Below are 11721 nucleotides of genomic sequence, written 5' to 3' on the forward strand. Positions count from 1 at the left end.
ACACGGGGATACTGAGAGTGAGTATTGGGGTATAGACAAAATTTAACGTCGGGGAAGTTGTTCCTGTTGTTGTAGTTCGGTTCTTTTTGTTGAGCTTCAGCCATGGTCCACAAGGAGTTTAGTAAGACTTGGCGTTCAACTTCCACCAGACTTCCAAAAAGAGTTTAGGTTGGCTGTTGAGATTGGTGCTCAGGTTTAACTAGCGCCACAAAATGATTGGTTTAGTCAGCCGAGTGGCTGAGTGATAATCACATGACTAGAAGCCACAGTCCGTGGTCTCGGCATTTATGAATCGGGCTCCAGATCTGCTTTGCATCGTCGTGTCGTGGCTTTTGTGTTTTTCATATACCCTGTGTTGTTTGTTTCTCCTTGGTTATTGCTTTCTTCTCGGTTTTCGATGTAGACGGCTATCTCAGCGGTGTGCAACCCTCCTATGTCCGCTGTTCATCTCAATGGCTGAGCTCGAATATGTCCCTCCCGCGGCTTCGGCGGAGGCTTCCCTCAAAGGCAGCGGCCTACGCGACGAACATGAGCTCCCCCAAAAAACTGGCTCCCAGTCATTGTCACCTGATAGCAGTGGAGAGCACGATTCCTCTATCGACGGGGAAAACAAAGTATATATGGATGTCTCCCCGACCGCTACCACTCCGAATCCACACCCCCTTCGGCAAGAGGCCAAGGATTTCTCCTCCCGGACAGCAGACAATCTTGAGCAGACAGAAACAGTTGTTGCCATTGAGAATACAGATGCTGAAGAACCTAATCCAGACAGTGGGGTAACAGCTCTTGAACCCCATGAAGGCGCTGAGGGTTCTGCACATAACGAATCGGAGATGGCAAAATCTCCGTCGCCAGAGGATGATACCGCAACAGATCCGAGCACATTTGATGTCAGAACGCGCTCAGACTCGAGGTCTACCGTCACGACTCAGAACGCCCAGCGATCTACGCCAATTAGCTCCGCTGTGTTCATTTTAACGGCACTCGATACAATCGGGTCTTCAAAGGATGCACGGCGGAGCAAGGGGTTGGAAGAAGCTGTGGCCAAAGCTCGTGCGAATATTAAACAATCTGACGAACAACCTATTGATCCAGAAGCCATATTTGCACCGTTACAGCTGGCTACGAAGACGCTTAGCATACCCTTACAGGTGACAGCCCTAGACTGTATCGGCAAGCTGATCACCTATTCTTATTTCGCGTTCCCGTCCGTCCCTGCTGCTGGCGAAGATCCACAGGCAACCCCCGATCAGCTTCCACTTATAGAGCGTGCTATTGAGACAATTTGTTCTTGTTTTGAGAATGAATCAACCCCCCCTGAAATTCAACAACAGATCATTAAGTCCCTCCTCGCCGCCGTACTGAATGACAAAATTGTCGTCCACGGAGCTGGTCTTCTAAAGGCTGTTAGACAAATATATAATATCTTTATATATTCCAAATCTAGTCAAAACCAACAGATTGCCCAAGGGTCACTCACCCAGATGGTAGGCACTGTGTACGACAGGGTCCGCGTTCGTTTGGATCTTAAGGAGACCCAGATTCGCGACAGGGAAGACCATGATGGTTCCTCACCAGCGCCGGACTCAATAAGCCAGGCCAATGGTGACTTGCGAAGCGAGCAAGATTCGTCATCTGAAGCTTCCCAACCTGTTCCTGACCAACCCGTCGCCAAGGATTTGACAGAGAAGCTCACCCTGCAGAGTTTTGAAACAAATAAGGACACTCTTCTAGTCAACGATAATGCTCCAACAATGGTTACGCGAGCGAAAGTTAGCAGGAAGCGTGAAAAGTCTGTATCTGGCGACGAAGGTGATTCCTTCGCCGACGACGACGTGGATGAAATATATGTGAAAGATGCCTTCCTCGTTTTCCGCGCGTTGTGCAAACTCAGTCATAAAGCTCTTTCTCACGAACAGCAACTGGATATCAAATCTCAGAATATGAGATCCAAGTTGCTCTCCTTGCACTTAATCCAACATCTCCTCAGCAATCATATCGCGGTTTTTACTTCTCCTCTCTCAACCTTAAAACATAGCAGCAATTCCTCCGACTCCATGACTCTTTTAGAAGCTGTCAAACCGCACCTTTGTCTAAGTCTGAGTAGAAATGGTGCTAGCTCTGTTCCGCGCGTTTTTGAAGTTGGTTGCGAGATATTTTGGCTCATGCTCAAACATATGAGAGTTATGCTCAAGGTGAGTTCTTGAATGCATTGGTACTAATTCCTTTCTGGTAAATTTCTAACAATTTCCATAGAAGGAAATTGAAGTATTTCTCAAAGAAATTTACCTCGCCATTTTGGAAAAGCGGAACTCTCCAATGTTTCAAAAACTATATTTTATGGACATTCTAGAGAGGCTGTCCGCCGACCCAAGGGCACTTGTGGAAATTTATTTGAATTATGACTGTGATCGGACGGCTTTAGAAAATATATTTCAAGGGTATGTCAATATTAGACTGATACCAACTTAATGTAGCAATATTAACGAAAAACAGCATTATCGAACATTTATCGAGGCAGTCGAGCACTCCTATAACAGTGACGGCGATGCAGGAGCAACAATATCAGGAACACAGCAAATCCCAATCTCCTAATAATGATTGGCACCAGAAAGGAACACTTCCACCCTCGCTTTCCACAGCGAAAATGGGCTCTGGAACACCCACAGGCACCCAAAGTATTCCCCAAGAATACGTTTTGAAACAACGTGCGTTAGAGTGTCTAGTACAAATTTTAAGGTCGTTGGATGTTTGGTCATCTCGGAAACTCGAAGAACAAAACCCTACACGCCGCGAATTCCAATCTAGATCGTCCATAGGAGGTTCCAGAGAATCTCTAGATACGAGCTCTATTTTCCTAGCGCCATCACCTAATACTGAGAGTGGAGATCTTACACCCAGTCAATCTGCGCCTATATTAGATGATGATCCCAATCAAATAGAAAAAGTAAAGCAGCGAAAAATTGCCCTCACGAATGCTATCAAGCAATTTAATTTCAAACCAAAAAGAGGAATCAAGGCGCTGCTCTCGGAAGGATTCATCCGATCCAACTCCCCTGTGGATATCGCGAACTTCCTAATTCGAAATGACCGACTGGATAAAGCAACTCTTGGAGAGTATCTCGGGGAGGGCGATGCCGAAAATATTGCCATTATGCACGCGTTTGTTGATTGTATGGATTTCAAGAAGCGTCGGTTCGTGGATGCTCTCCGGCAATTCTTGCAGAGTTTTCGATTACCTGGCGAGTCCCAGAAAATTGACCGGTTCATGCTTAAATTTGCTGAGCGATATTTAACTGGCAACCCGAATGCTTTCGCCACTGCTGATGCCGCCTACGTTCTTGCATATTCGGTTATCTTGTTAAATACCGATCTTCACAGCACCAAAATGAAGGGAAGGCGAATGACGAAGCAGGATTTTATCAACAACAATCGCGGGATCAATGATAATAGCGACCTTCCCGAAGAGTACCTCTCCGGTATTTATGACGAGATCGCTAATAATGAGATCGTTCTTAATACCGAGAGGGAGAATGCTGCTAATTTGGGCATTCCAACACAACCACAACCAGGGTTAGCCACCAGGGCAGGGCAAGTTTTGGCAACTGTTGGCCGAGATGTACAGGGTGAACGCTATGCGCAAGCATCGGAGGAGATTGCCAACAAAACCGAACAGCTTTATCGAAGTTTGATCCGAGCGCAGCGCAAGTCTGCGATCAAAGAAGCTCTCTCGCGCTTTATCCCCGCGACCTCGGCGCGGCATGTTGGGTCCATGTTCAATGTTACTTGGATGTCCTTTCTTTCTGGTCTCTCGGCGCATGTCCAGGATACTCAACAATTAGACACGATACGTCTTTGTATGGAGGGAATTCGTCTGTCAATCCGCATCGCTTGCCGATTCGACCTAGAAACCCCTCGCGTTGCCTTCGTTACCGTGTTGGCGAAGTTTACAAATCTAGGCAATCTCAGAGAAATGATGGCTAAAAATATGGAAGCGTTGAAGGTGCTGCTTGATGTTGCTATTTCTGAGGGTAACCACTTGAAGGAATCTTGGCGAGAAATCTTGACTTGTATAAGTCAACTTGACAGATTCCAGCTCCTTACCGATGGCGTGGATGAAGGGGCGCTGCCGGATGTGTCGATGGCTAGGCTTACTCCACCGTCAACTGCAGATGCCTCTCGCTCCAGAAAATCTTCTCAAGCACACCGACGACCTCGACCTCGCTCCATGCAAAATGCAAATGCGCACTACCGTGTCGAGGTGGCTATGGAAAGTCGCTCTACAGAAATGATTCGTGGCGTTGACCGCATATTTACGAACACTGCCAACCTCTCCAACGACGCCATTGTAGACTTTGTTCGGGCGCTCAGCCACGTGAGCTGGCAAGAAATCCAATCTTCTGGCCAAAGTGACTCACCTCGTACTTACAGCCTCCAGAAAGTTGTTGAGATCAGTTACTATAATATGACCCGAGTGAGGATCGAATGGAGCAGGATCTGGGAGATTTTGGGCGAACATTTCAACCAGGTTGGCTGTCATACCAATACGGCCGTTGTATTTTTTGCTCTCGACTCTCTCCGCCAGCTTTCCATGCAGTTTATGGAATTGGGAGAACTGCCCGGGTTCAAATTCCAGAAAGATTTCTTGAAACCATTTGAGCACGTCATGGCCCACAGCACTACGGTTACTGTCAAGGATATGGTACTTCGCTGTCTCATCCAGATGATTCAGGCTCGTGGTGATAATATTCGGTCTGGATGGAGAACTATGTTTGGTGTTTTCAGTGTTGCTGCGCGAGAGCCCTATGGTATGTTCCAAAACAAGATGGAAGAGTGACTTTGGTTTCAAGAAATGACTTCTAATGATTGCGTACAGAGGGAATCGTTAGCATGGCATTTGAGCACGTCCTGCAGGTCTACACGACTCGTTTTGGTGTTATCATTACCCAAGGCGCTTTCGCAGACCTCATTGTGTGCCTCACAGATTTCTCGAAAAACCTCAAGTTCCAGAAAAAGTCTCTTCAGGCAATTGAAACATTGAAATCCACCATTCCTAAAATGCTTAAGACTCCTGAATGCCCGTTGTATCAACGCCGCCCTGGAGAAGAAGGAGCTGATGTACCGACTCAACCTCTGCAGCCAAGTCGACAATCGGCGGAAGAACAATTCTGGTATCCTGTCTTGATTGCCTTCCAGGACGTACTGATGACTGGTGATGATCTTGAAGTTCGATCAAGGTAAGAGAGAGGATAGCACAATATTATACTTATATTATATTTTTTGTTTACTGAATTATGACAACAATAGGGCGTTGAACTATCTTTTCGAGACTTTAATCCGATTCGGAGGAGACTTCCCTCCAGAATTTTGGGATATCCTTTGGAGACAACTGCTTTATCCTATTTTCATCGTCCTCCAGTCGAAATCAGAGATGTCGAAGGTGCCAAATCATGAAGAATTGTCTGTTTGGCTCTCAACCACAATGATCCAAGCTCTGCGTAATATGATTACTCTGTTCACACATTACTTTGACTCCCTCGAGTATATGTTGGATCGGTTTTTGGAGCTACTCACTCTATGTATATGCCAAGAGAACGACACGATTGCACGAATTGGCAGCAACTGTTTGCAACAACTTATCCTACAAAACGTCTCCAAATTCCAGGAGAAGCATTGGACGAAAATCGTAGGGGCTTTCGTGGAATTGTTTGAGAAGACTACTGCCCATGAACTATTTACTGCAACTACCACAGCACCTTTTAAGGAATTAGAGGCTCAAAAACGCAATGCCGAAAATGCGGCAAGTGAAGAGTCTGCTGACAAAACTATGAATGAAGAGCTTTCGTCGACTTCTATGCCTACGAAGGTTAATGGAAATACTCATTTTGATGGGGAAAGTCATGATGCGGAGGATAGCCAATTGAATCCTGGCCAACTTCCCCCAGCCGCATCTTCGGAGCTTGAAGATTACCGTCCCCAATCCCAAATGGGCCAACCTCCTGCAATAGTGACAGTTGCACGAAGACGCTTCTTTAACGGAATCATCACCAACTGCGTTCTACAGTTACTGATGATTGAGACAGTCCACGAGCTCTTCTCGAATGATGCCGTCTACGCACAGATACCCAGCCAGGAACTTCTCCGCCTCATGGCACTCCTTAAGAAAAGTTACCAGTTCGCGAAAAAATTCAACGAAGCCAAGGATCTCAGGGTCCAACTGTGGCGGCAGGGTTTCATGAAACAGCCGCCGAATCTTCTCAAACAAGAAAGCGGAAGTGCCGCTACATATGTCAATATTCTGTTCCGCATGTACCATGATGAAGGTGACGAACGGAGGAACAGCAGAGCCGAGACAGAAGCTGCACTTATCCCGTAGGTTTTTTTTATTTTTTTAATTTTTTCTCCAGAACAACCTCCAATTTGAATAGCGAAATACAACATTTCCGAAAGCTAAATAACCTTATTCACTTCTAGCCTATGCGCGGATATCATTCGTGGTTATGCCCATCTGGATGAAGAAACCCAGCAACGCAACATCGTGGCGTGGCGACCAGTAGTCGTGGACGTTATGGAAGGATACACCGGCATGCCCCGTGAGACTTTCGAAAAGCACATTGAAACCTTCTATCCAATCTGCATTGATCTTCTCGGCCGCGATCTCAACAACGACGTTCGGCTTGCCTTATACTCCTTTCTCCGTCGTGTAGGAGAGTGCCGTCTCGGAATGCCTCCGTACATCCCACCAGAAACACCCTCCAGCCCACGGAGCTTTACTTCTCAACACTATTTTAATGGCAGCAGGCGGCGTAGTAAAGGACGGTGAATAAAATGAAAAGCGACCTGCAGACCTTCACAAGCGCTCTATATCTTCTCCACTTATTTTCCTGTTATTACCCACACGATTGTTCTTTTTTCTTATTCCTTTTCATTTTCATTTAATGATTCTGTCGACCTTGAGTTATTTGGTAGACGCCATTTTGTACTGCACATCTACCTAGACTTTGCTGGTTCGAAATTACTTCTTCCTCTTTTGATTTTACTTCTTCTCCTAAATGTCCTCCCCAAAGCGCTTGGCAATTCTTAATTCCAGATTTCGCGCGATTACATATATGAATACCTCCACATTATACCTCCTTGCTTTTGCCGTTGTCACCCTTGGTTGAAATTATGAACTCTGCATGAGAAAAATCCAATACTCCAAAGCCATGCAATATCGACTAACTAGTTTACTATATTTATTCTTACACATTTCATTTCAATGCATTTACGATCGGAATTACCATTAGATTCGCCGCAAATTATTGCAAACCACTAGGAATATTGTAGATGCACCCACCTATCCAGCCAAGGCAACAACGATTTATATGCCAGTAGATAAAATGCCCCATCAACAGCTAAAGCCCATACTTCCGTCAAAACCAATCCAGTCTGCGTCTTCTCCCAGACGCACTTGTTCGAATGTCGGCACCTTGTCGGAGAGATAGTAACCAAGGAGGGTCTCGATATCATCCTCATCCATCTCCACAAGCTCTTCCAAGCTCCACATGTCGCATATCCGAGATATCCTATGCAGCTATCAGATGGAAGGGGAACGATAGACAAAATTCACATAGATGATGACGGAGTGGGTGCACCAGGGACGCAAAGAAGTTAGATATGACTGACCATTTCATTCTCTTGGGTCCATCATGATGCGAAGAAGCGATTTCTCTAAGTCTCCTCCTCAAGCTGCCCACGTTCTCAATCGCCGCCCCAGTGTTTCCGGGCAACGTGCTCGCAATTTCCTTCCGAACCATACTGGCCAACTTCGGCCCATTCCCATTCGTACTCACCATGATCTGCAAGGGCCCATCGCGGTGCACACTTCCAAAGTAGAAATCACACTCTGATGGCACATCAGCTATATTCGCTGGAATCCGGCGCTGCTTGCATAGCTTCCAGATCTGCGTTGACTCCTCTGGGTCATCGATGGCAACGAACACCATGTCTACCACCCCTACTCCGCTATCACCGGCGATGTCGAGGTCGCGCGGCTCGAATTTGCGGTCAACATGGGAGACTTGTTTCGAGGCGACGCGGTAGGAGACTTCGTCGTTGAGGCCTGAGGACGGGCTGATAACGGTTACCTTTGCATCGGCGTTGAGCGCATGCACTATGCGGCCGGCAGCTACCTGTTGGCATTAATGCTGCGTTAGTTTGAAGGTACACCAATTGGGATTTGATATGATTATGCACCAGCGACGAACCTCACCGCCGCCAACCACTAGGATGTGCTTGTTCTTGACTTGCCATGCGACGATCAAGGAGCCGCCTGGTTGGATTTGTGGGAACTTAGAGGGCAGCATAGCAAGACATGTGGGCCGTAGTACGAGGAAGAGGAATCAATGTAAATTATAGACATTTATCTTTAGAAAAGGTTGGAAAGTATAACTATATTGTTGATGGGGAAGAATGTTATCTCAGCAAGATTGGTCTGGTCACATGCCACAAGACAATCATAGATCCCAAAATCCCCATCAAAAATGCCAACCTCACTCTTCAGAACAACACTGGCAGCAATTTCAGATAGGAACATTGCAGTGGCTGCGGCAGGAGACGGGATTGATATCACTACTGGCAGCATCTTGACTTTTTATTCTTCAATGACCGCTAATAGCTGACTTTTCTCACGCCCCCTTTACAGCTCATACCAAACTATGCGTGGGGTCCAAATCTTCTCAGGCAGCTCGCATCCTACCCTAACAGAGGCCATTTGTGAACGTCTAGGCACGCTCCCGGCCAAATGTGAACTCCGCAAATTCAGTAACGGAGAAACAAGCGTCAATATTGGTGTTTCCGTGCGGAACCAGGATGTTTTCATTGTGCAAAGCGGAAGCTCCAAGATCAATGATAGCGTTATGGAACTGCTTATCATGATATCCGCTTGTAAAGGTGGCTCTGCCAAATCAATTACCGGTATGTATAGATTATTATTCATATCCAGATTCAGTTCTAGTTTGAAATATGCCCAACCTCTAACTTGTTTTCTTTCTCGTTCTCTAGCGGTGATGCCGTAGGTTACTTCCTTTCTCTCAACCCGTAGCCAATGCTGCTAACATGCTAGAGTTATTTCCCCTACTCTCGTCAATCAAAAAAGAAGAGCCATCGTGGCGCGATAACCGCTCGAATGCTTGCCAATTTGCTCACTGTCGCCGGCGTAGATCATATAATTACCGTGGATTTACATGTATGATGATTCACCTTCAGGCACCACAATGTCATCCTTCGCTTCCATGTAATGGAGCACTAAGTTTTCACCACAGGCATCTCAAATGCAAGGTTTTTTCGGAAGACCTGTCGATAACCTATTTGCTGAGCCCTTGATTGCGCGCTGGATCCGGATGAATGTGCCTCGCTGGAATGAAGCTGTTGTAGTCACAAAAAATGCCGGCGGAAGCAAAAGGGTGACATCCTTGGCGGATGCGCTGAAGCTAAACTTTGGTATCGTGAACACAGATCGGAGCCGGGGAAACATGAACAGTGGATCAGGAAGCGCCATATTTTTCGATTCTGTTGATCGCGGTTTTCCCTCACCGCAGGACGAACAGACCCCTGTTGATCCGGTTCCTCAGACCGAACCACCCGGGTCCCAACCTCCCTCAACAAGAGTTCCCGTTCGACCTTCTCAACGAAATGTCTCCCCTAGTCCATTGGCAAGAACGGCGTCTGCTGCGGAGTCTGAATCACCACCGACGCCACCACACGCCTCGACCACTGTCTCGCAACAAATCGAATCGTCATTTTCTGCGCGCCGTCCTTCTGAGCAAGAGGCCGCGTTCGAGTACACCGATGAGCGCGCGCGAGAGGTGATCACAGGTAGATTGGTGCAGGGCCATATTGTTGACGATGACTACTCTTCGCCAATTCTCTCGTCAACTTCTGTTAACACGATTTCTGGAGATAGGAATGGCACCGAATATGAACCATCCTCGCGGGATCCCATGACCTTATCTTTTATCTCCAACGCATCGTCCTTCCATCCTGACCATGCCCTAGGAGGCTCATTTGATGCTGCCGCTTCCTCCGACGAAGAAGATAATAAGCAGGAAATGTTCACTCGTGAGAGGACGGTAACACTCGTTGGTGATGTGAGGGACAAGAAAGTGTTTATCGTCGATGATATGATTGATAAGCCGGGTTCGTGGATCGCAGCTGCGGAGACAGTGGTGAAGAGGGGCGGGGCCAAAAAGGTGTACTGCATCGCCACACATGGCTTGTTTAATCATGACTCACTGCAGGAGATGGAGGCCTGCAAGTGTATCGATTATATTGTAATCACCAATTCGTTTCCGATCCCCCCGAACGCGATGGATTCGAAAAAATTGATAGTCATCGATTTATCGGCGCTCCTATCAGAAAGCGTAAGGCGTCATCACTACGGAGAGAGGTTTGTCAAATCTGCCGCCCTCACAGGGCTTAATACACTTGTGGTATATTTAAAAGTATTATCGCTGACGCTGTATCAAACAGTATCTCTGCCTTGTTCCAAAGTAATGACTAGGGATTGCCACCTCCCTACCCAGTGGGTTCCAGGGGTCTTTGGGGATCTTTGGGCGTCCTTTCTAACTTGTATTTTCTTCTGTCACAATTTGACTTTCTTTCTTTACACGTTTACTTTTCTTCCCTACAACACAGTTTTTGTTCCTAAGGCATTGTCCTGCTAGAGTGCCGCTTTGTTCTGTAACGATTATGTCATGGTGCTGTCTTTGCCGGAGGATAGATGGCTTTTATCGCCGGGATATTTCCATTGCGTTGCTACCTCTGTCGCAACACAGCTCTTATTATGGTCTGATCTGTCGCCAGTTGTGCTAGAACTTGTACTCTAACTCGCTGAACGAGCTACAAAACCACCATCTGCGAAAGTGGCCAGAGAAGATTAGATCTCGAGGACCAAATATCGACTGAATACAATAGAGACCTGCCTTCACCAAGACATACAGTAGTAGGAAAGAAGAAACGGAGAGAAAAATAAAAACCCTTTGTTCTCTGCTCAATTTCCCCCTCCCCGACCCGGCCCCCCTTCCGAAAGATATCTATTTAGGTCGGTCTGAAAGGCGCAGGAATCATCCCGTAACCTGACATTTGATAGTTAGCTGCGATTTTTGAATATTCATTCTACGGTTTGTTGACTTTATCCTGTACCACGAAACGAGTCGACGTTCTTTTCTGGGAACAACTCTAGCTGGGACAGTATTCGACCGCGGAGAACAGACTGGATCGATAATCTCAAGGTCGTTCGTTGTTGACTCGACCAGCCAACCAAAAACGAGAAGAATATAAGTCGATGGCTTTCCTGCTACGTTGTTAACAACAGTCCAGGGTGACATATGTGGATGTGTACTCGTACTCTGTAGCCTACTCTCTGTAGGAACCTTAAATCCTGAACCCATAATAAACAAATTCTACTATATTTCACATTCTTAGATACTGCAAATCAATATACATATATATACGTGCCTTGAGGAATAGGTGGCTACCTTAAGGATTGATCTTGGCACCGTTGGGCGATCCTGTAGGTGGATACTACGGCTACCCTAGATCACGTGCTCCCCAATCTTATTTAGTTGTTGCTCGGCTAGTTAGTTTTAATACAAAACAACGTTCATTCTATGAGATCCTTGGGAGTGGAAATGCACACGTGATTTTGATTAGGTAACTTTCTGGACCTTTTGTCCTTTTCTT

The 11721-nt window shown here is 46.5% G+C and overlaps 4 protein-coding genes across 4 annotated transcripts; 3 read left to right on the plus strand and 1 right to left on the minus strand.

Moving 5' to 3' along the window:
• Positions 1-452: 452 nt before the first annotated feature.
• On the plus strand, positions 453-6823 carry HCAG_03973 (conserved hypothetical protein; the record flags this gene model as incomplete). The annotated part of the gene is made up of 8 exons (XM_001541825.1): positions 453-2195; positions 2257-2441; positions 2497-2708; positions 2943-4375; positions 4439-4808; positions 4877-5237; positions 5308-6372; positions 6475-6823. The coding sequence occupies 8 exons, from the start codon at positions 453-455 to the stop codon at positions 6821-6823; spliced, it is 5718 nt and encodes a 1905-aa protein (XP_001541875.1).
• Positions 6824-7387: 564 nt separating this feature from the next.
• Positions 7388-8345, minus strand: HCAG_03974 (hypothetical protein; the record flags this gene model as incomplete). Its single annotated transcript, XM_001541826.1, has 3 exons — positions 7388-7565; positions 7666-8171; positions 8247-8345. 3 exons carry the CDS (start codon positions 8343-8345, stop codon positions 7388-7390), a joined length of 783 nt encoding a protein of 260 aa, XP_001541876.1.
• A 351-nt stretch (positions 8346-8696) lies between these two features.
• Positions 8697-9056, plus strand: HCAG_03975 (ribose-phosphate pyrophosphokinase; the record flags this gene model as incomplete). The annotated part of the gene is made up of 2 exons (XM_001541827.1): positions 8697-8955; positions 9043-9056. 2 exons carry the CDS (start codon positions 8697-8699, stop codon positions 9054-9056), a joined length of 273 nt encoding a protein of 90 aa, XP_001541877.1.
• Positions 9057-9311: 255 nt separating this feature from the next.
• Positions 9312-10540, plus strand: HCAG_03976 (ribose-phosphate pyrophosphokinase; the record flags this gene model as incomplete). The annotated part of the gene is made up of 2 exons (XM_001541828.1): positions 9312-10426; positions 10510-10540. The coding sequence occupies 2 exons, from the start codon at positions 9312-9314 to the stop codon at positions 10538-10540; spliced, it is 1146 nt and encodes a 381-aa protein (XP_001541878.1).
• Between the last annotated feature and the right edge of the window lie 1181 nt (positions 10541-11721).

The sequence above is a fragment of the Histoplasma capsulatum genome, genomic scaffold (assembly GCF_000149585.1).
Source record: "Histoplasma capsulatum NAm1 scaffold_3 genomic scaffold, whole genome shotgun sequence".
Classification (NCBI taxonomy): Eukaryota; Fungi; Ascomycota; class Eurotiomycetes; order Onygenales; family Ajellomycetaceae; genus Histoplasma; species Histoplasma mississippiense.